The following is a 24645-nucleotide window of genomic DNA, read 5'->3' as shown; positions in this document are numbered from 1 at the left end:
TTGGTGTCAACAAGATGGTGATGTGCTGAAAATATTGGTTGGGATCACTAGGGGTCAGCTTGTCCCAGGAGACCTTATCTCGGAACTGCTGATGAAAAGCGCTATCAGCTTGCAGCCGGCTTATGGTGACGCTGTAGGGTTTTCAGGTCAAGAGATGAACAGAGGTGGTTGCTGTTGCCTGCAGCTGTGTAGCAACCCTAAACTTCTTTGGTAGTCCCCCATCAAAGTACTAACCAGGGCTGAACCTGCTGAGCCTCTAAGATCAGATGAAATTGGGCTAGCTTGGGCCACCCAGCTCTAACCTTGTATGCCTATGCACATGCATCTCATGGTTCAGAATCCCATGGATTGTACAAGGATAAGAAGGAGAGGTTGAAGGCTTGAATGCCCCACCCAGGGGTGGAATTCTAGTAGGAGCTCCTTTGCATATTAGGTCACACACCCCTGATGTAGCCAATCCTCCAAGAGCATGGAAAAGAAAAGGTCCCCTGTGCAAGCACCAGTCATTTCCGACTCTGCGGTGACGTTGTTTTCACAACGTTTTCACGGCAGACTTTTTACGGGGTGGTTTGCCATTGCCTTCCCCAATCATCTACACTTTCCCCCCAGCAAGCTCATTTTACCAACCTCGGAAGGATGGAAGGCTGAGTCAACCTCGAGCCGGCCACCTGAAAACCCAGCTTCCACCGGGGATAAACTCAGGTTGTGAGCAGAGCTTAGGACTGCAGTACTGCAGCTTTAACACACTGTGCCACGGGGCTCTTACCAAGAGCTTACAAGGCTCTTTTTTGTAAGCTCTTGGAGGATTGGCTACATCATGGGGATGTGGCCTAATATGCCAAGGAGCTCTTGCTAGAATTCCATCCCTGGCCCCACCCTCCCAGAATGTTTCAGCAAAGGAACCAGTGACAAATGACCCAGAAGCAGTGGGCTCTTCCTCACTGGAGGTCTTCAAGCAGAAGGTGGACAGACAGAACGCACTAGGTTGGATTGAGCAAGGACGGAAGCAGATTAGCCTTTTCAGTTCTAGTATTTTTTTTTTTTACTCTATGCATGTGAAAACTTGGCACATTAGTGTACACAGTGCTAGCACAACTCGAGACAAGGCTATTTCAGTGGTAGTGCCTCACCTATGGAATGCCATCCTCTCCTTAAAATTCCCATTTAGACTACAGGATAAAACAACCCCTTGTTGAGGCAGATAATATTTCACTGAAATATTGTCCTATCTTTTACGACTGCTTGATGACCTGTATCTCATCTGTTGTCATTTTTATGACTCACTCATATAATTTGTTTTCATGTTAGCTGGCGGTTGTATGGCCACTTGATTGGAATGGTTTTATCGGTAGCAAGACAATGCTATGGAATTTACTTTTACTTTCTTGTTTGTCACCTGGAGCAATTCTCTAAAGAAGCAGCGGATGAATGAATAGTCTCAGGAAGGAAATTGTAGAGAAGATGAGGCTAGAACTTTCTCCCTGCTTTCTCTTCAGGTAGGAATGTTTGATGTGGGGAAGAGACCTCAGTCCCACACCTGCAGTCTAAAATGGAATACTCCCCAAGAACTCTGAGCCATGTGAGTTCTCTAATTGCATAGACTAGCTCTTGGTCTGAAACTATAATCCTTCATTTAAGAAACATCCCTAAAAGATGTAAGCAACCTGGGATCAAAGCACTTGAACATCATCTCTGCCCATATGAGTCTGTCCACAAGCTAAGAATGGCTGCTAGTGCTACATTCCTCCATGGAGGCTGACAAGTAAATGGGAAAGGACTTCAACATTGGCCCTTATTCCATGCTTCATTTTGGGCAGGAGCAAGCCCAACCTCTAAATTTTACTGTGCTCTTTCTTTCTTACCCCCCCCAAAAAAAAAAATTGCTTCTGGGCTCCATTGTTCAACCCCTCTGCGAGAATGTGGGAAAATAACCCAAACATATAAAGCAGACAGATGGAAATCTTCATCATGCAACTGTGGCCACATAGGAGAAAGTAATTTAAAAAGCATGACAGGAGTAAGGTTTTATTATGAAAATGATAATTCAAGAAGCATTTTAAGGTTGATGCTGAGCTGATATAATTTAGTACATTTTCCGGTGAGGTACACCTTCCAGTGGCATATGTAAATGAGTTGTGCTAATGAGCTCTGGCACCTCTTTTTCTACGAAATGACCCCTGCCTTATTCTATAGAATTCCCAGCCCCAGGATGTTCACCTTGACCCTTCATGTTTGGCCTTCCAGAAGTTGGTTAAGACTGTGTTCTTTTTTCCCCCTCCTGACTTACATCTAGTGAAGCAGGTAGTAGCTGAGCAGAGATGGTGCCTTGATAAGTTAATTAGTATTTAACATTCCACAGGATAATTGTATTGTTTTGGCTGCCACAGACTAACACAGCAAGACCTCGGGCACTTCTCCTGACCAGTTGTGGTTTTAGAACCTTGGTTAGTGCTGATTTTACTGTTAGTGCTGTTAGGTCAGCGCAGCTGAGTTACAGCAACTTGTAGGGTTTTCAAGGTGACAGCTGATCAAAGGCAGTTTGCCATCACCTGCCTCTGGAGAGCAACCAAGTTCCTTGGTGGTTTCCTACCCAAGTACTACCCAGGCCAACCCCACATAGCTGGATAATTATCTGAAATTTGCAGATGTAGTGCTATTGAAATACTTATTGGAAGATACTAAGAAGTCTGCAGCTCTGGCAGTAGCAAAATATTGGGTTTTTTAGGCATAAATAAGCGGAAGTTTTTAACAAAGTAGAGATTGTTAATAATGCCATTTTTAAGGTTTTAACATTGGCGGAATTTGAATATGAGAATGCTTTTATGTAGTCAGAAATTATGGTCTGTGACGATGAGATTTTGTATATTGTGCTGGTCAATTGACTATAATAAATTGTTGTGGTTGCTTCCAAGGCCTGACGAGATCAGGCTACCCTGAGCCATCCGGATAGGAGCAGAGATGAACAGAGGTGGTTTGCCATTGGCTGCCTCTTTGTAGCAACTCTGGATTTCCTTGGAGGTCTTCCATCCAACTACAAACCAGGGCTGACTGGCTTAGCTTCTGAGATCTGACGAGCTCATGTTAGCCTGGTCCATCTAGGTCAGGGCTATGATTTTATACTGGCCATTTAAAAAAAAAAATTGTGCTTCTGTTTTACTGACAGGCTGCTTGATTAATGCCTTTTGTTCATTTTGTTTTAACTCCCATCTGTTTTTTTTTTATTATTATTATTTGTTCATTATAACAGAAAGGTAGAGTGTTTTCAAGAACGTATCATTTGTTGCGGAATATAATCCCTCAATGACACAATGCTTTAATATCTAATTTTGGCGCAAAGTGCTAGGCTGCCGCCTGGACGTTTCTTTTCCGACTTTTGCATCCATGTCCCAGCACGCGTGCATGCACACGCACAAACCTCTTAAATGCCCAGGAATAGACATGCGGCAACTTCTGCTGCCATCGTTTGGTGGACTGTCGCGATCAATCACATCATCATAGCACCTGGGCAAACTCGACCAGGGAGTGTTTACGAGGCTGAATACCACAATACCTGAGCATGGAAATATCCCACAGGTAGGCAAACATTTTCCCCAAAGTCATTATAGTTGCCCAGGGAGGTATTTCCCTAAGCAAATATGTATTAGGATCAACTGGCTTCCTTTGAAGACTCTTGCAGAGGATGAGAGCCACCAGACAGCAGGCCTTTGGGGCAGAATTCAAGGTGCCAGTCGCGTTCAATGAAATCCTCAATGCCTTTGGCTCTATGGAGATCTCCTCCCACCCGCTGTCCCATCAGATAGCTCAAACTGTCTTTAGTAACAAATTGCTGCTTCTGTATCCTATTTGAATATCAAGAGCATGCAAAGTTGGGTTGCCTTTGCTACCCTGACTTCCCTACTGTACTTTAAGATCCTCGCTCCTGCAAGCCTATGGGACGCAAAATGCTTAAATCTCACTTTAAAAGGTAGTCCCTTGTGCAAGCACCAGTCATTTCTGACTCTGGGGTGACATTGCTTTCACGACGTTTTCATGGCAGACTTTTTACGGGGTGGTTTGCCATTGCCTTCCCCAGTCATCTACACTTTCCCCCCAGCAAGCTGGCTGCTCATTTTACCGACCTTGGAAGGATGGAAGGCTGAGTCAACCTCAAGCCGGCCACCTGAACCAGCTTCCACTGGGATTGAACTCAGGTTGTGAGCAGAGGGCTCCGACTGCAGTACTGCAGCTTTACCATTCTGTGCCACGGGGCTCTCTAAATCTCACTTATGCCACCTGTTAATTTATATATATTTAGTTAGTTGGTTATACCCTGCTTTCCTCCCCCAAATGGAATCACAAAGGAGCTGACAACACTGTTCACTGCCTTTCCTTTATTTGTTAGCTTCTTTGACCAATGATCTTAAGCTCAGCATAATAGGCAGGACATTGAATAAAACTGCAAACAAAGGCAAATTTGCAGAAACAAAATCCCACAAGAGTTTAAAAATCAAGTTAAAATCAAAAATTACATAGCATTGTTATTAAATTCATAAAACCCCTTTTTTAAAAAAAATTATAGTGCATAATATTGATGAGGATGGTTTCAGGAACGTTTTAACGAAAGCACTATTGGCAGGTATTTTGCCACCAAGCGGGTTATTTCAGGGTTCGTATCTGTCAATAGCAGGGTTATCACCCAAGGTTGCATTGGAAGTAGATACCTTTGGAGAACGGGGGTAACTGCTGTTTTATCCTAAACTGCGGCCCAGTGAGGCTGGTTAGGCAATCACTGGCCCAAGGCCTCCCAGTGAGCTTCCAAGGCAGAATGGGCATTCAAACTGGGGAGGGGCTGTGGCTCAGTGGTAGAATATCAGCTTGGCATGCAGAAGGTCCCAAGTTCAGTCCCCAGCATCTCCAGTAAGGATCAGATTGTAGGGGATATGAAAGACCTCACCCTGGAGACCTGCTGCCAATCTGAGCAGACAATACTGACCTTGATGGCCTTAATAGTCTGATTCAGCATAAGACAACTTCTCATGTGTTCACGTGCATCTCCCACATTCTAATCGAATGGGCTCTTTCGGAAAGGAGCACACTATGATCCATGAATGAGGCTTCCACTATTGCACTCTAAAGAGATAGCTCTCTATTCCACTAGAGATGCGCATGAACCACTGGGCTTGTGGCTGAACCATGAACTTAAAACTCCAGTTCATGAACCAAACTGGCTCATGAGCCATTTCACCCTCTGCTTTCTGCTTCATGTGAAACACAGTGGGGAGCAGAAAACAGTGGTTTAAATGGCTCGAAGCCACTTGAACTGCCTTCTGCTCCCTCCACTCTGCTGTTTTCCACAAAGAGCAGAAAGCAGGGGGTTAAATGCCTCAGAGCCATTTAAACCCGTGTTTTCTGGTCTTCGCAAACTGCATCAAAATTTGTGGAAGTTCATGGCAGCTCTTCGGTTCGCAAATGCAAATCACAAAGTGACCAAAATTTGTGATGAACTTTAGTCATGGGCTGGTTCATGCCAATCCCTAAGTCTACCTTCACAGCCTGGGAACAGGGGAAGACCGTGACATTTTAATTCCCACCCCTTCAAGACCTTGAAATAGCATACTTGGTCTTTCATTCACGTTTTCTCTTTACAACGACCCTGTGAGGCCAACAATGGGAAGTAGGAGGCTGAGAATAACTTGTCTAAGGTTATCCAGAAAGCTTCTGGGAAGAGAATGGATTTGGGCCCATGTCAACTTAGCCCCCCTTTCCCCAGGACCTTTGAGTTGCACACATAGCCTTTATTCATGCTTTCACTTCATGACAATCCTGAAAGGCAGATAATGTGACGCAGAAGGCTAATAAGGTCTGGTCCAAGGTTACCCAATAAACTTCAAGGAAGAATAGGCATTCGAATTCAGGTCTGTCCTGTGGTCCTTTACCCAAAGACATTTTGTGTGCTTGATCCGCATCTGTTTCCCTTTCTCAGTTCTCCAAAGCCTTAGCAAGAACATTATTCAAAAACACTGTGACTTCAACCCCACCCCCCGCCCACCCCTTGTCTGAACACCTAAAACCCAGCACACAGCGAAAAGGGCACTTAATGGGATTGGTAAATAGACTTTTATCTTTTATTATGTTGCAAGGCTCAGAGTAGAAGAAGATATAAATTGAAACAGGTAAGTAGGTTAAAAGCTAATACAAGTAAGGGGCAGGATTTCATTAACCCTCCTGCACGCCCCCACACAGCCCAGCAACGCAAGGTTCTTTCTTTCAGTTATAAATGCAGCTAAGATTATTACTAGTTTATTGGACACCTACAATTTAAACGGGACCCTTTCCTAACCCGCGTTCACACAAAGAAGTCGACAGGCATCCCAGATGAGGCTATGGATGCTTTCTGAAATCTGGGATCCCATTGGAGGCTAGTGAATTTCCTCAGTCGGATTGGCTCCTTCAGTGGCCAGTCAAGGGAGCTGGTAATAAATGCTTGGCCTCCTAGGGAGAGCAGTCACTGACTCCGCAGAGAAAAGTAAAAGGATAACCCTTAGAAAATGGTTTATAAAAGTATGGATCCAAGTAGTCTGCCGTGTTGGTCTGAAGTAGTAGAACAAAATAGGAGTCAATTGCCCCTTTTAAGACCAACTTAGTTTTATTTAGAATGTAAGCTTTCGTGTGCTCTCAAAGCACACTTCATCAGATTCCTCGTCTGATGAAGTGTGCTTAGAGAGCACACAAAAGCTTACATTCTAAATAAAACTAAGTTGGTCTTAAAGGTACTTGACTCTTATTTTGTTCTATAAAAGTTCAGGATATCCAGTGGCAGACTGGCCAGGATGTCAGCTTGCCCAATGGCAAGTGGGCCCCTGATGAAGTGGGCCCCCTTAAACATTAGGTAATATGTTAAAAATGTTAATGACCTTTTAGTAGCTTGGAAACATAATAGAACTTCCAGTATTATTACTGTAATGCAACTAAAAATTATGCTGCATTACCATTTTATTGAAAAAAAATACAATTTATTTTACGAAAGTTTTAATAGTACCTTTTTTCCACTAATGTATTTTTTGAATATTTTATTTCTTATAAAAATTAATAGCCTCATAGTTGTGCATCTCCTGACAACCAATATTTTCAGACTCAGTCCGCCACTGGGGATATCCTTGTTTCCGATAAGTTGGCATCACAAATTATGACATCTGATAGCCCATTGTATAAGTCTAATTTTGAAGAGAAATGGTTTCGCTTTTTTCCAGTATGTAACTTCTTTAATTAATTCACACCGTAAATTACCAAAAAGAGGGATTTTATTTGCTATTGATTGAGGGTTTAACTGTAGGGCTAAATTCTGTTTCAATTTTTGCTCTGTAATTTTGAGGCTCACTTGTTAAATTTTATTTTTGGATTACTTTTGAGATTTTAATAAACTATTTAGCACTCAAAAATATTGTGTGTGTGTATGTGCATATATATATTAGGATCTCTCGTGACTTATTCCTCGGGGCTACGGATGCCTAATGGCAAGTTCGATCCGGAGAAGCTCCACCGGCTGCTGGGAGAAAGGAGGTACAGGGAAAGCGGCAAGTACAGACGAGCGCCATTCCCACTCGCTCAGCCCCGCTTGCAAAAGCCCCCAACCGCGATTGCTCAACAGACGCAGCTTTTCCCTGTGTCCCACCGCGGCTCAGCAGCGCCCCCCGCGCTCCTCCGGCGGCGCTGCAACGCCTCCTCTCCCCTCCCTCCCCGACTGTAGCAGCCCGCAAAACAACAAGCCTCCCGCTTCCCCCGCTCTTCCCCGAGCCCTTCTCTAAAACAGGCAGCTTCCAAGCCTTATATACCCTTCTAAAAATAGCCTGCCGCGCGCGGGACCAATCAGGACGGGTCGAATTTCGAATCGGCCCAATCGCGCGGGGCTTGACGGAGAGGCTCGGTCACGCCAGGAGGAGCCGAGATGCGTCGCGGCCGCCCATTGGGCGTCTCTGACATCATTGGAACGCGGTGTAACGAGTTTGTTGTTAGAGATTGGGCCGCGTTCGGAGCCCCGGCGTAATGGGATCACGAGGTGGTGGTTGAAGGAAGGCGAGGGGGAGGGGGGAGAGAGAGAGAGAGCGGAGGGAGTAAAGGGGGCGGAGCGAGAGTAGTTTGGGGGAGGAGGGCGGGGGAGCGAAAAGAGGAGGGAGCAGCGGGAGGAGGAGGTGGAGGCAGTGGCCAAGGCGAGCTTTGAATAGGGAAGTTTTGCAGGGGGTTACATTCGCAGTCATCGCAGTGTTTGCAAATATTGGGTGGGCTCCTGAGCAAGTTATCTTCTTCTCGGGAGCCGCAGGAATTCGAAAGCCAGGACCAGCCGCGTCGGGCCGAATTGTTATTATTATTTCTCCTTTGCAAAACGACGACAGCAGAAAAAAAATATATATATATATATTCTCTATTGCTGTGCAATTAAACTTTGCATGGAACTTTTGCTCTTTTTTTGGGAAAACGAAACAAAAAATGTATTCCCCGTTCGTCTGAATCCCGGATTCTGAATATATGTATATATGCCTAGAGACACGCCGTTTTGCTCCGTTGGTGGCGGACTTCGGTTCCTCTTGCTCGCTCTCGGAGGAGGAGGAGGAAGTGGGTCGGGGTAAATACCCTCGGTCGCCTCGCTGTCACCGCCGCCTGCCACCCTCGCCGGCAGCAGCCAGGGGACGCCGCCGTGGATGATTGCCCGGGTGTTAAAAACAAAAGCCCCAGCCAGCTTGCCGGCGGACGCTTGACTTTTGGCGGACGGGGGAGGCTTTGGACTGTGGCTGCTGGTTGATTTGTCATTATTCCACCCGCGGGGGTGCAACTTCCCAAAGACATGGATGTTCTCCCGATGTGTAGCATCTTCCAGGAACTGCAAATCGTGCACGACACGGGGTATTTCTCCGCTTTGCCCTCTCTGGAGGAATATTGGCAACAGGTAAAAATAAAAGGAAAGAAAGAAAGAAAGGAAAAGACACTGGAGATGAGTTTTGGGGTTGGCACTGTCGCTTTTAGAGCCTTGGAAATGATTTCCACCCCCCCCCCCCCCGGAAAGCACTGATGTAGACGAGATGATTTTGGTTGCTTTTTGAGGAAGTCCTCTCTTAGATCTCAGTGGTTTCTCTCTCTTTCTTTTTTAAAATTATTTTTAAGCAGGTGTTTGGGGTCAGTGTGTCCCCCCCCTCCCTTTAGCAAAATGCATGTTCTCTTCTCTTCCCCTTCCCTGCTTTCCAGAGCGTTGCTGTTGTGAGCGGCGCTGTCAGATCCTGCAAAGAGCGGCTGGGGGGGGGGGGGAATTGAACGCTCGCTCATCAAAACAACAGCCGCTCGCGAGTGGAATGTTGCCATTGCAATTTTTTTTTAAAAAAAAAAAATCCCAAACTCTCTTAGATCTGCTAGAATTAAGCCTTGGCCAAAGCATCCTCCCTCCCCCCCTCCCCGGTTCCCTTCCCGTGCCTTGTAACACATCCCAGCCCTGAAACCAGAGCTTGACATCCAGAGTAGTATTATTTTTTTCCCCCATTTTCAAGTTGTTTTCCAGCTTCCCCTCCCCCCTCCCTTCTTTGCTGTTTAAATGGCAGAGGGGGGGGGATACTCTCTGCTTACTCGCTAGGATTGGCTCTGGGAAAGATGGCCAACGTTTCCCCTGCTGTGTGTGTCGAGGAGTTTGGGTCTGGTTTGGGGGGTTTTGGATCAATCTTTCTTTCCTACCCCCTCCAACCGGCGAGTTGTCTGTCATACGACAATGAGCCTCTGGTGGTGGTGTTGGGGGTTTTTTTTTCATTGGGGAGGGGGAAATAGTGGGACTTTCTTGCCTTTAAAGGACATGGATTTCTGTTTTTCTGGGTCTGTCCGAGGCTTGGAGAGTCAAGACAAGATCTGTTTGTTTTGCCCAGGCTTAAAGGCGGCGGGGTTTTTTTTGGGGGGGGGGGGCATGTTTACTTCGCCTTTCTCTCCCCGCCCCCCCAATCCCTGGCTGCCAGATTTGCTTTTTCTGCCCAACAAGATTGGCTCGATCCGATCAGTGCCTTGTTTGTTTTGGAGAGCCGGAGAAGCTAGCAAAAAAAAAAAAAAAAAGCTCGATACTCAAAAGTATTACAATCTCTCCCCCCCGCGCATGTTTCCCAATTGTATCCTCCATTCTCTGGTTTCCTCCCTCCTCCTTTTCCTACCCCCCTCCTTTTTTTCTTTCAGAGGCACTACCGATAGTACGTGATTGAAATTGATCTAAGTAGTTTCCTTCAGGCATTTTGGGATTTTGGCCAAGAGCCAAGGCTGGGATCCCAGTAGCCTTCAGAGGCATTTTGGGCCCTCCAGAAGCGACAGACTGGTTCTGCCACCTGATTTGCATAATGGGGGAAATTTTAAATCCACCTCGAACTCGAAAGTTGAGCTGGACTCTTCCAAATAATAATGTCCTTCCTGATTCCTTATTGAATCAATACCTTTTGCAGAGAATATTCTCCCTTCCCCCCTTTTTTTAAAGTGCACTGCGAATCAGCTGTCTAATTATAGGGAAGCCTATAAATATTGATTGCCTAGCATTATTTTTTCCCCCTACTTCTTCCATCCCGGCTCCCCAGTTAAGGAGGGAGAAGAGAAATTAACCTGTGGTGTGACTGAAAAAGCCCCTTAAGATGACAGGAACTCTCTTGAAACTGACACGGGGGGGGGGGGATGTCAGGCATTTTCTTTGCTTGTTGCTGCTGGGAGTGGGAGGGAGGGAGGGAGCGTGCTAAAATTAAGGTAGCCAGCACTTGCGGGGAGGGGGGGGCATGTGGCCAGAAGAATTTGCCCTAGAAACCAAACCCTCTCTATCTGACGCTTTGGGCTGTGCAGAACCTGAATTCTGAAGGGAAATAAGTACAGGCTGATACTTTCCAAGGGCAACACTTGCAGTTTCCTTTCTCCCTGTCAAAGTTCTCTGTAGTTGTGGGGGGTGGGGAGGACTGGAACATTGTGTCACATTGGGTGGGTTGTTTTATTATTATTTTTTTTTTTAGGAGAAAGGGTAAGATCATTTGTTCCATGTATATTTGAACAGTGTACTTTCTTGGCGGAGGACCGGGATATTTTAAAGGAAGTCTGCTTTGGCATTGAGTGAAAGAAATAGGGGGATGACTCATACAGTTGCGCTCTTGGCCAGGAGATAAAGTTCTTGTCCATTGTGGGACTTTCAAAAAGACAGAGAATTGTACTTCCACCAATTCCTTTCTCCGGTCGTTTGCTGTTTTAATATGCTGGGGTTTTGTTCTTTTGTGTGTGGGGGGGGGGGTTTGCAATGCTACCTTAAAAATCGCTCAGATTTTTTTGTTGTTGAGATGGCCACTCCAGCACTGACAAGAAGTGCCTCTTGCGAAGCAAGGCATTCTCTGCAGTTGTCCCTTAGGAGGGCTTTTCAAACGCAGGAAGCGGTCTGGATTACGGTGCCCCTTGGATAGGGTTCATCAACCACAGCTTGCAGCCTGGAACGCCAGTAGGGTTTGCAGTTTGGGTACAAGTCAATTCTGTAGTTTCGTCTGTATCAAGATTCAAAATTAACTTGGGATGAATGCATAAAGCGTTGGAAATATTGGGAAACCAGAGTCCAGGGGAATTAAGGCGAGAAGAGCCTGGCTTTGGGGGTTAAGGCAATGAACTGCTCTTTCCAGGAGATGGCTGTTGAGTTACCATATTCAGCGTTATAGCTAGGAAACGTAGGTGGATTGAACTCTTGGGCTTGGACTTTTGCCCAGTTCTAGGGAATCTCATTGTTTACTGTAACAGCCATCGGATGAGGATTGAGTGGCCTGTAAATTTAAAGGAGCCTAGCAGTCAAACAGTCCATCTTCGTGTGGAGTTGAAATCCCAAGGTTGTCATTGCTGTTTTTGTGGGGAGGTTACTGGTTTGTTTGTTTGTTTTTTATAATAATTATATTTTTTTTTCCCAGACTTGCTTAGAGCTGGAGCGATATCTGCAGAGCGAGCCCTGTTATGTGTCTGCTTCTGAAATAAAATTTGACAGTCAGGAGGATCTGTGGACCAAAATTATTCTGGCACGTGAGAAAAAGGAGGAATCCGAACAGAAGAGTGCGGGCCTTCTAAAGGAGGACCACAATAGTGGCCCAAACTTAGAGACTAACAGTTTGAATTCTGATATCAGCAGCGAATCTTCAGACAGCTCCGAGGAACTTTCGCCTACGACTAAGTTTACCTCTGATCCCATAAGTGATGTTTTAGGCTTAGCTAGTACAGGAAACTTGAGCTCGTCGGTCACTTCTACTCCCCCTTCTTCTCCTGAGCTGGGAAAGGAACTGTCTTCTCAGCCATGGAATTGTCCGCCGGGTGAAATGCATTCACCAGGCAAAATTCGTACTGGTACTGGTGGAAAGACTGCAGAAAAGGGTACTCCGGTCAATGGCGACGCCTCTCCGGATGGGAGAAGACGGATCCACAGGTGTCAATTCAATGGGTGCAGGAAGGTTTACACCAAAAGCTCACATCTTAAAGCACATCAGCGAACTCATACAGGTGAGTACCTTTGTGTCTACTGGAATCTATTCACAGGCCTGGCCTTGGGGTCCAAGACCAGCTGTCGAGATGAAGTATTAATCTTTTGTTATTGGGGTCTTGGATAATGTGTGTTCCCTTCCTTTTACAGGGTGGTACATACTGAAAAATGTAACACTTTAATGGTAGTCACTGCCCTAAATGGAATCACTATTTTTTTTCTGTTTTCCTTCCATCTGTCGCTAAGATCTATTGCCTTATCTTTCCCATAGTTTTATCTTCTGTGTCTTTTCCCCATCTGCTTGCTATTCATGATTAGCCAAATCTCATATCCCAAAATGACTTTAAAGAGCGCCCTGTGGCTTCCCAAGAAGCACTATCCTTCCAGATAATGGAGTTGTCTAGTTGTATGGTTGGCCTTGGGTGGTGATAACTACAGAAAACTGATGGTAGAGTCATTTTACAAAAATTCTGGAGTGAGAGCTGAAGGCCCTCTGATGATGCAATGCCTGTGAGGCTTCCCAGAATGCAAGGCATCATTTCCTCATTTTTGTCCCTGAGCTTTTGAGAACTTGAATGTAGAAAACTGGAGGGGGGAGTAGGAGTTTTGGGGGGTTGTGTTTCAGTCACTGATGACTGGTTCCTGATTTTTTTTTAAAAGTAGTCTTTGTTTGAGAACATTCACGATTGTCTAATCTGTTCCAAAACAGGCTGAGCCAAAAAAATAAACACCTTAGATTACAGATATGAAACTTGGCAGCAGATATGAAACTTGGCAACAAGAAGGAAATGGAGACATTTCTAAGAAATTGTGATTTTTTTTTCTCTTTAACAAATGAGGAATCTTCTCAAAGACGTCTAAAGAGGCTGGTTGATTGGAACACTGGCTGTTGAAAGAAAAGCCATGCTTGGACATGCAGAAGACTCTTAAGATGTGTGCATGCTCTGTGGATTATAAAACAACAGGAGTGTAGAACCATTTTATTCAGTGTCTCCATGAACGCTAGAAGGATACAGGGTTCTCCTGTTATGACATTTGGATTTTTCCCCCTAGATTTGTGAAGTTAACATGAAAGGAGGTGAGGTGGATAGTCACTCCAGGGCTTGTGTGAATCTTTTATGGAAAGAATAGCTGGGCTGGTTGCTTTCGAGCATCAATATTGAGCATCAATGACCATGGTTTAGCTTTATAGAGCTGCTGGCTGGCTGGTGCACTGCCACTGTAGTTGAAGAGCTGGATTCCAACAGCCTGCAACAAGCAACTAAGGGGCTGCACCCCACAGATGCTCTTTCCTCTTGTCTGAAGGGAAGAGAAGAATACAAGCTTTCGTGTCTGGGCTTTCCCAGCTCAGCCTTTGGGTAGATTGAGGAAGGAGAACAGATTCTTTCATGGTATCCATTTAGCTATGGAAATGAAACTATGTTACATTTGCCACAAAAGGGGAAGCACAATTTTTGACTGTTGGGCTGTAACTGTTACCTTGGAATCCTCTGAAAGGAAGACATTTTTGCAGATCCTAGGTTCTCCTTGCTTTTGTGGGCACTGATGCTAAGCTCCATGAATGCTCAAAGGTGGCTTTAGTTTTTACTCTGGAGAATATAGCATTGTGTGTTGCTTTCTGTATATTATATGCACACACAAAAAAGGATTTGCAGCAAGAGAAATAAAAGCAATGGTGGGAGCAGTTGTCAGATCTTTGCAATCTAGGGGTACCTTCCGTAAAACTCACACTGCTTCTTTTCATTGACCAAATCTTACCCTTGGATTGCAGTTTGAACTATCTCTTTCCATGTGCTGTGGTTAAGGTTGGCTGGGAACCATCAATCAGTGATGGAGGAATGCTTGACTTTGAACTATTTCGTTCAGGGGTGGCCAACGGTAGCTCTCCAGATGTTTTTTGTCTACAACTCCCATCAGCCCCAGCCATTGGGCTGCCTTGTAGGGAGTTGTAGGCAAAAAACATCTGGAGAGCTACCATTGGCCGCCCCTGATTTAGATGCATTCAGTGGGACAATATGGCCTTGGTTGCAGGTGGGCTGCCTTAGCAGTCACGTAGGTTAGACTGTCACCTACAGAACTGATAAATTTTGTCCTGTTGGATCCTGTTGTATACATGCATTGCATCAAGGAAACACACCTGACCAAATTAGCAAGCCTGAGAGTATTTATTAGGTCACTGCCCCACACATCCTTATCACCATTAATACAGAGAATCCAACTTCCATGCCAGATTACCTGGAGAGAATTTGTACTCGCCATAGGTGAGTAGCCATTTATAAGCCAGTGTAGATGCCAAGTGCTTTCTTAGCAAGGCCTCTCTTACCAGCATATTTCAACGGCTTCCAGATCATCAGCTGTTGCCCCCCAAACCATCTCAGAAACACCTAAATTCTTGCACCATTCTCCATCAGTGTTCTCAGAGGTACTTAGTGAGTTGTTGTGCATGCAATTCAGTAACTTTCTTTCCTATGTTGAAAACAAACAAAGGAATCCATATTTATCTTTGGTTGGAGGAAACTCAGGCTGCTTAATAATGTTTGCTATGTTTTTATTTTGCAGGAGAAAAGCCTTACAGGTGTTCGTGGGAAGGGTGCGAGTGGCGCTTTGCAAGGAGCGATGAATTAACCAGACACTTCAGAAAGCACACGGGTGCCAAGCCTTTTAAATGTAATCACTGTGACAGGTAGGTGAAGGGAAACGCCTCCTCCTCTATGAGCTGCCCGCCTTCTCCCCCCCCCCCCCCCAACTTGCTTCTGCGGGGAACGGTGTGTTTAATATTTAATTCCTCGAGACATCAGGGCATTTCAGTGCATCTTAGCCTTGCTCCATTGCATCTGTGGGGCTGTCTTCCAAAATAGCATCTCAGAACAGCAACGGCATCACGTTGTTTCCAGCAGCAATAACTTTGTTCATAAAGGTGAACCATTCTTGACTTTCCCAGTGGAGGTTTTGAGTCTTTGCAGCCTTTTTACAGTTGCATATTCCAGAGCGGTCTGATAGGAATCCAGTGGCACGACTCCCAGAGTTTAGTGGATTGCAGGTTGCAGTTATGCAGGAGAGATCTAGGTTGGGTCACAGAGCAACTTTGTAGCTCCAAGATCTAGAGGACGCTGGATAAGTGTTGTCAGCCACCCTGCGTGCAGTAAGGAAGAAAGGCAGCTGATGTTTTTTTAGTAAACAACTGGGTGGGAGAAGTTTGTAGGATCTATTTCCGTGAAAATCCGGAAGCAGAAGTTGGGGTTAGTTCTCCATGGTACAGGTTTTTAAAGATCCGTTGAGGGTGATCACTGCATTTAGTAGTTGGAGTTGGTTATCTCGGAGGTCTGTCCCAGTTTTAAAAAAAATCTTTCCTTTCGGTCCAAACCTAATCATCCCTCTGGTGATGGTCTTACGTATCTTGTGCTGACAGTATCCTCTTCCATAGACCTGCCTCAGTCTAAGCCCATTGAAACTGGTGGCTGTAGCCCTGACCTGGATAACCCAGGCAAGCCCGATCTTGTCAAATCTTGGAAGCTAAGCAAGGTCGACTCTGGCAAATACTTGGATGGGAGACGTGCAAGGAATACCAGCAGTCTGGAGGGCAGGGACAGGCTTTATTCAGCCGCCTCTCTGAATATCTTTCAGGCCCCCAGTAGGGGTCAGTCACCAAAAGTTGTCACAACTTCCAGGTGCAGACACACACATGCGCACATTTGAAAAATACACCCCCCCCCCCAAAACCCTGGTGGCTTTAGAGGGGAGTAATTTGTATAATGTTGCACTGTCTGTTATCTGCCTTGAAAGGAAAGTTAGGGTGAATCTCCTGACTCTTCTAGTATGGTTGTTTATTAGCAGGAGGAGGAACAGATTACAAAAAGTCACTAAGTAGCGGATGTGTTGAGTGGATGCGGGCAAGCAGTTTAACGTCTGCCTCTCACTTAGTGGCGTTGAGCTCCCGTCTATCTCTCAGTCTAATGTACCCCGCAGGGTGTTTATGGGGTGTGAGTGCTCTGTGGGAGTAGTAATAATCAGGGCTTTTTTGTAGCAGGAACTCCTTTGCATATTAGGCCGTGCTCCCTGGTTCTCCTGGAGCTTACAGTAGGCCCTGCAATAAAAGCCTTGTAAGCTCTTGGGGGATTGGCTACATCAAGGGTGTGTGGACTAACATGCAAAGGGGTTCCTGCTGCAAAAAAGCCCCCGTAATAATTGTATGGCGTTGTATGTAGAATAGCGAGGAGATCCTAAGATTGTCTGGCAGGCAGAAGTTCTAGCTTTTTAATGTTATGCACCACTAGGTGGCACGTTAGGCTTTTTTTTTTTAAAGGCAAGAGACATTTCAGAGGTGGTTTGTCATTGCCGGCCTCTGTGTCACAGCCCTGGTATTCCTTGGAGGTCACCCTTCCAGATACTAGACAAGGCCCACCAGTAGTTAGCTTCTGAGATCTGACAGGAACAGGCTAGCCTGGGCTGTCCAGGTTAGGGCTCCTTGGGAGTAAAGAGAGGGTAGCACTATCATTAGATGTGAGTGGCGTATATGGAGTTGAAGCCCGCTTTTGATTATTGCTGCACTATGAAATAGCACTCAATGTGCTTCCAAACGCTTGATCCGATGTGCTAGTTTTCAGACTGGCCGCATGGTGGAGTGATCACATGACCTCAAATTCTGCTCAGCGCTTGCTCAGCCACTAATGGCTTTCTGCACTATTAAAGTGGGACTCATGAAGCGGCACTGATTTTTACTAGAAATGACTTACATAGGTTGTGCATTATTTAGTGTTTACTGTCACTTGTATGAAAGTCACTGCTGTTTCAGTTTTACAGATGAGATTCTGGGATGGCTTATTAACACTTGCAAATATTATCACTTACAAAAAATGTGTCTAAGTGTTTATTTTCCCCACTGTATTCTCTCAAGGACAGCCCTGTGAGGTAGGTTAGGCTGAGAGTGATGGGCCCAAAGTCACCCAGCAAGCTTCCATGGCAGAGTGAGGATTTGAACCCAGGTCTCCCAGACCTGACAGCACTCCAGGGCTTTTCTGAGCAGGAACGCAGTTCTGGCTGGTTTGGTATCAGGGTTGTGGCCAAATATATAAATATCAGTTCCTGCTGGGCTTTTTCTTTAAAAAGCCCAGTGTGAAACAATGATGTCATTGGGGGTGTGACCTAATATGTAAATGAGTTCCTGCTGGACTTTTTTATTTAGAAAGCCTTGCAACACTCTGACCGTTACACTGCACTGGCTCTTTGGCCAGAGGGCCTTGAATTCAGCTCTCTCAAAATGCCACCTCTCTTTCAAGTTGACCTCACTGCTGCTTTCCTCCGATCTCAGCCACTGCTGTTTCCAATACAACGGTTGACCATTGCTTCTTTCTCCTTCCCTGGCAGGTGTTTCTCCAGGTCCGATCACCTGGCCCTTCACATGAAGAGGCACCTCTGAATGAGCAAAGAGGTCAAATCCTGTGGGCTAAGAGGCTTCAAGGTTTGAGCAGCCTTGGAAGAAGGGATGCGTGCTCCAGCCAAAGCATGCCATTTTTGCACCCTAACCCAGTTGCCTCCAGGGCCTCTCTTCCTTGGAAGGTCTTCAGAGGGCTAAAAAAAAAAAGTGATGTAAGAAACGGCATAGCGACTGCGCGGTGTGGGTGCGTGATGTTTAGGTCTCCTGGACTCATACACTGGTACCCGACCTTCTGAGCGGCTTCTACGCCTTCCGCCGTGAGCACGTGCACTGAGAATGTTAATGATTGGACGGGCTGTATGTTACTAAGGATCTACTGGGCGACTGTATGCTGAGGCACATTAAGTTTTGTTTTGTTTTTGTTTGTTCCTTGTGGTTGTTTTTTTTTTATAACCGTAAGAGAGGAAAAGGTCAGCTGAATGGAGGGGGGGGGACTTTTATTTTCGTTCGCATATGTGAGGAGAAGTATACGGCAAGTCGTCAGTCAATTTCCAAGGGGGCGGGGGAGGGAAAGGCGTGTCTGCACCTTTTTTAGAATAAGGGGAGGGGGAGCTGAATGGGAGGGGAAGAAAAGTCAGGACACCAGAGTGAAGGGAGGGGCCCCTATCCTGTGTGAGAGGAGCTTTTGGTGTCTGGTCCAGCTATTAAATGTGCAATGTGTCAAGTAGCTCGGTTTTACTTGCTACAGAGCTCATTTGTAATCCATTGTATAAGCTGTGTATTTACAATATAACACAACCTATAACTTTTCATTATAATACAAAAGGTTATTGCATGGTTCTGGGGAACTATATGCTTTTTCCATTCTTTAATCAGGACTGCAATTTTTTTTTTTTTAGTTTTTTCCCCCCTCCCAATTCCAGTTAAAAGCTGCTACGATGCAATTGGGTTCGTGTTACGTAACATACAGAATCTGATTTTTTTAAATTTTTTTTACCAAAAAAAAAAGTCCTGTTGGGTGGATAAGACCACTGTAGGCTAGAAACTGTTTCATTGTTTGGTCATTTATTTTATTTTTACAAAAGAAAAAAAAAACCATGCAGCTATCCCCCCTCCCCAACGCACTCTCTTATTTATGCCTTGAGGTCTAATTTCTGTTTTTTTTTCTAGCTGTTAATGCACTGTTGACCTTAATAATGGTGCCTTATGCAAAGCGACCTCCTCTTGGGGGGGAGGTCTTATACAGGGGTATGGGTGAGGTAGGCTTGATGAAGGCTCTCTTATCACCTGACATTGTACTGTATCAAATGTGGATTACACAGAGGTGGGACGACAGTGTTGCTTCGGTGCAGGGTTTCCACGCGCAGAAGCATCCTTTGATACGTCTGTACAATGTTGATTCTCTTGTCAATATACTATTTTTTTAATCTAACGACTACAGGGGGTAACGAGGAATCCGAGGATGGAGGTTATCCGACCAGTTTCCGCCTCCTTGAGAATCTGTTTCCTTTGATCCTGTTTTCTTGACCTTGCACAATCGTCACCTGTATATACATCCCCGCCCCCCTCCCCAGCACCACAAAAAAAAAAAGAAGAAGAACCACCTTGGGTTGCATCCGATGGTTTCTTTTCTCCCTCCAGTGATTCCCCTTCCATGAATTCTTTCTCCATCGCGTGCAGTCTTTCTTTCCGGAAGGGTAGTGACTGAGTTTAGGTTGGGGAAGGGGGGTGGAGAGGACCATTGGCTTCAGCTTCCTGCGCTTGGAAATGTGGTTTTGTTTTTCACACCTATTTAAAAGTGCAGGAATATTTAAAAAGGCAAAAAAGAGAGAGATTTGCTTAAAAGGCACAAGTTTCACATCTATCTCGCTTGAGGCAGAAGAAGATAAAGTACCTTTTTTTTTTTGGTTTGACAAAAAAAAGCAAAAAAAGTTACTAAGCAGGCAGAAAAAAAATGTGTATGTATATTTGTGTGTGTATAGTATGTGTAGCTGTGTGTGTGTGTAAATATATATAGAGAGAAATAGATAATATATTATTTTTTTAAAGAAAATGCATTTTGGTAGAAAACATCCGGTGGAGAATCCTCTGCTTCCTTCCATTTTTTTTGTTCCCAAAGGAGGTAAACGATTCAAAAGACGCTTTTTGTTTCCTTCAGGTGTTTCCGTTTTTTTGATTCTTAAGTCTTCTGAAAGGGACCCCAAATCTGCATGAGCGTTCTGTGAGGGCACATGTCTGCATTGAGATATAGCTGGGGAGCTCAAAAGTTCCCCGGTATCCAATGGCTTAGTTCAGCTTCTGCTCATGTGACATGTTAGGACCCCTACAGGTGAACGGAGGCACAGGATGAGGCTATGTGGTGCCATTGCTAGTCCTCAGCATTTGAAATTGTGATGGCCATCTTTAAGGGCCAATGAAAATGCTCTCTGCTCCCCTGCCTCACCTTCCCATGGAGGCACAGATGAGACCTCCGGGGTCTCATGGTTCCCGTGGCATTGTGGGGTTTTTTTTTTGGGGGGGGGCATGTGGAACTTCTCATGCTTGCTGGCTGCTTCCACTTCTGGTGTTCTAGTGGCTAACCACTGAGAAGGGCATCAGTTGAAGCCTTCCTCCAAGGGCCAGCTAAATATTCTTAGCTCCTCTGGAAACAGTATTTTCCGGAGCCATTCAAAGACAGACATCCTAGCAAAGGCAAAAACCACATCTCTCAACCCCTTAGCTTATAAAGAAGGCCCAAATGGTAATTTTGTTTAATTTCTGTATTCCATTTTTCAGCCGATGATGCTAAGGTTTTTGCATGTTGTAAAAACCATGTTTCCTAAAAGCTTGGTAGGGTTTGAAAACTGCTTTCCTTGCAACAATCACACACACACACATACAAACCACAGCTGTAGTCCATTTCTTGTTATTTGGGGCAGCTTTTTTCTTTTTTTTCCTAGAAATGATGATCAAGATTACTGGTTCTCTGAAATGTATTCATGTAAAGCTTTATCTGATTCTAAAGGAATACACAAGCATCTACCCCATTTTGCTTTGCATTGGATTGGTAAATGCTTGAATATGCCCTTCTGGAAGGAAAAAAAGAAAAAGCCCTTGAGAGAGAATAACACTGTCTCCAAACTGTCTTCAGTCTAGAGAGCTCCAGTGTACACCTGGAGCTTCACGCACAAAGGGGCTTCCTTGTTCTCATCATTGACAAATTCATTGCAACTGCACTGAGGAACTCCACTGCATATGTGGAGCATCTCTCTCCCCCCACCGCCCAATTTCAGAGTACGTCGCCCTCTGTGTGGATCAGAGTTCCAAGAGCAAGGCAAAATGACTTTTCATTCTGTTTAGAGATCTGTTTTGAGGGGAGATTTTTAACAACTGAGTTGCAATATGCTCTGCTTAGCTGTAATTAGAAATTGCTGTAATAACGATTAAAGTGGTATTTTCCTTAAAAAATGCTTTCCCTTATTAAGTAAAGAAAAAAAACCCCATAAAAATCCCCATTTCCTCCTTGCACTAGCTTTTCTCAACTGCAAAATACTGAAATTGTTTTTTTGGATTGGATTGGTGTCTGTCTGCCAGATGTCAAAATACCTGTCAGTTTTGTGGTAAGCAAGTACATTTTGTTCAGGTGATAACTGAGCCTCAATTAAGCTGAAAGAAAAAAAAAACTTTTTTTGCTTGAAATTTCAGAAGAAAATTTCTATTCGTGAAATTTCTTTTTTTTGTTTGTTTGTTTGTTTTTTGTTTTGTTTTTGGAAGCACCCTGTTATCTAAAGAATCTCTTTGTAAGATTTTTGTAAAAAAAAATTTGTTTTACAAGATTTTATTTGAAATTGTTTTTTGCAAGATTGTTATATTTCTGTATGAATGTATTTTTTATTGGAATAACATAAAAAAAATTCTTATCAGCATATTGGATCTGTTTCTTAGTTTTTTTTGAGTGGACTATAAGCAATGTTACCCAATTTCTATTATTTGGATTTGGAGCTCAGAAGAACTTTTGGTTTTAAGTCACTGTGGACCCTCTAATCTATATTTTATTACCAATGGAGACTGTTCGTGTTCTGAAGTTAGAACATAAGAGGAACCATGTTGAATCAGGTCAATGGCCCATCCTTTCCAACACTGTGTCACACAGTAGTCAAAACCCAGGTGCCCTCAGGAGGTCCAACAGCGGGGCTGGAGTTCCAAAAGCCCTTTCACTTTCTCCACCCCCACGCAACAAAAATACAGATCATCACTGCTCCAGATATAATATTCCATCTATATATTATGAACCTCTACTCCATTTGTTTATCTAACCCCTCTTGAAGCTGTCTGCTTATAGCCACCACCACTTAATGCGGCAGTGGATTCCATGTCTTAAGGTGAAGAAGTATTTCCTTTTGGTAAACAAATGGTTAAGCCATCCCGAGACCATTCAGTCTCATCCTACATATCCTTTTATCCACTGTACATCAGATATGCATATATAATCAGTTCTTGAATTGTTGAGGACCTATGTACTAGAAAACATCTGGGAGGACATTTATGTTATGTACTTACACACCTGGTTTTCTCCCGAACAGCTCTGGTTTTGGGCAACATTAGCAGGCCTTGTATTCAGTGGGAGCTCATAGAGCGCAAGCTCCTGAACCTTTCTGAGAGTTCCACCTCCTCCTTCCCACTTTGTCCATTGAATAGTAGGTGCAGCTTCATAACAATCCCTAGATGAGCTCCACCACCTATTTTTCTACAAAACGATCCCTGAACATCAGTATAAAACCCATTATTTAAAATAGATGTGCATCGCATTAAACAATTAAGTGCCACCAAGTTACAGCCAATTTATGGTGACTCCATGGGGTTTCCATAGAGAACCAGTTTGGTGTAGTGGTTAAGTGTGCAGACTCTTATCTGAGAGAACTGGGTATGATTCCTCACTCCTCCACTTGCACCTGCTGGAATGGCCTTGGCTTAGCCATAGCTATTGCAGAGGTTGTCCTTGAAAGGGCAGCTGCTGTGAGAGCCCTCTCAGCCCCACCAACCTCACAGGGTGTCTGTTGTGGGGGAGGAAGATAAAGGAGATTGTAAGCCTCTTGAGTTTCTGATTCAGAGAGAAGGGCAGGGTATAAATCAATTCTTTTCAAGGACAGTGATTTGCCATTGCCTTCCTCTGCAAAATCTTCCCATCCAAATACTGGCCCTGGTTAGCTTTTGAGATCAGATGAGATCAGGTTATTCCAAACCCCCAAATCCTACATCCCCCAAAAAACTATCTGGAAATACCTTATGCACCACTCAGAGGATATTTCTCTGTTGTCCAGGCTCTGGTTACCCCCAAACTTCAGTGGAACAACTCCCTCTTATAACCTCATTTAAAAGCCAGGAAGGTAGAAGCTCTCCTGACCTCATCTGGGAGGGTGTCCCACAGACACAAGGCAGGACCCCCTGCAGTTTCTGAACTGTCTTCTAGGGCAGCCCAACATAAAGTGCCTTAGAGCTAGACTGGCTGACTAAGAAAGGAGAGAGTTGGCGGATGGGATACAGCTAATAGAACAGACTGATAGCAACTGCTTTTCAAACAGAAATTTAAACACAGCGAGCCAAACAATACAAAAACACCAAGGGTCATTCAAACAAAAAAGCTACTAGTCCGACCAGTATTTTACAAGATTTCTGAAAGGCATCCTGGTTCTAAAATGGTAGATTCTGCTTGATTGTTCCTCATTTCTGCCTATGGCCTGTTTGATTGTGACCCCACTCCTGCTCCACTAACTTCCTCCAAGCCATGTCTGTGGCCTATGATATCCCATCTGGGTCTGTTCCAGCTTGCAGGAGGGGAGGGGGGGAAGGGTGGCCCTACGCTCCTTGCTGCTACTTAGCAGTGGAGGACAAATGAAGGGGTTGTGGAGGGCATGCATCACTTCCAGCATAATGCTGGAAGTGACATCATGTTGCCTGACATGATGACATCACTTCCAGTTTTGTGCCAGGAGTGTTACGCATCAACACAATGCTGGCAATCCCGTCTCTGCCTCCCAGTGGGTTGTCAACTTCAGCCAGCAACTCAGTACGCCTCCAGGACTAGTTCACTGCAAAAGCGTCCCAAGCAGCTACTTGCTGCAACACAATCTGAGGTGGTGGCAGTGCCTGTGAAAGTGATGGATGTAGACCGGGGCGGGTGCGGGGGGCAAACTTGCTTAACATAAGAGCCATCTAGAATAAACATCAGATGTCTGAGAGCCACAAGAATTTTGTTAAAATTCTTAATACTTTTTTGCAGGGGTCGTTTTGTAGAAAAATAGGTGGTGGAGCTTATCCACAGATTGTTATGCAGCTGCACATACTAATCAATGGACAAGGAGGTGGAACTCTCAGAAAGAGGAGGTGGAACTCTCAGAAAGGTTCAGGAGCTACACTCCTGTGAGTTCCCACTGAATCTGAGGCCTGCTTATTTTGCATAGAAAGAGAAAATACATATGTATGCACAACATGACTATGCTAGAAGGAGACTTTCATTAAAAAAAAAAAGTTGGGAATAATAGTCCCCATAAGACCAGCATAGGAAAGGTTAGGGAATTATTTTTTGGCACCAGTAGGAGAAGGAAACACACATGTACCATATAAAACTGACCACCATTTGCATTATTATATATTTCTCTTATCCTTGACACCAAGGTTAGTAAATACAGCTCCTATGAAACTAAGGGGGAACCCTGTGCTGTCCTCTTTTATTCCAGGGAGCCTCCTTCCAGGGGCTCCCTCAGCTCTTGTGCTCTCTTTCCCCACTCTAGGTCTCCAGGTGTCCTCTGTGGTGGAGGAG

At 44.7% G+C, this 24645-nt stretch overlaps 1 protein-coding gene across 1 annotated transcript; it reads left to right on the top strand.

Moving 5' to 3' along the window:
• The first annotated feature begins 8116 nt into the window (after positions 1 to 8116).
• KLF6 (KLF transcription factor 6) lies at positions 8117 to 21751 on the top strand. The gene is made up of 4 exons (XM_060248113.1): positions 8117 to 8920; positions 11913 to 12492; positions 15032 to 15155; positions 17837 to 21751. Exons 1-4 carry the CDS (start codon positions 8819 to 8821, stop codon positions 17886 to 17888), a joined length of 858 nt encoding a protein of 285 aa, XP_060104096.1. The 5' UTR covers positions 8117 to 8818; the 3' UTR covers positions 17889 to 21751.
• Positions 21752 to 24645: the final 2894 nt, after the last annotated feature.

Source organism: Heteronotia binoei, chromosome 10, assembly GCF_032191835.1.
Source record: "Heteronotia binoei isolate CCM8104 ecotype False Entrance Well chromosome 10, APGP_CSIRO_Hbin_v1, whole genome shotgun sequence".
In the NCBI taxonomy this organism is placed as follows: Eukaryota; Metazoa; Chordata; class Lepidosauria; order Squamata; family Gekkonidae; genus Heteronotia; species Heteronotia binoei.
The sequence above is the reverse complement of the archived record's forward strand: the minus strand, read 5'-3'. Positions and strand labels throughout refer to the sequence as shown.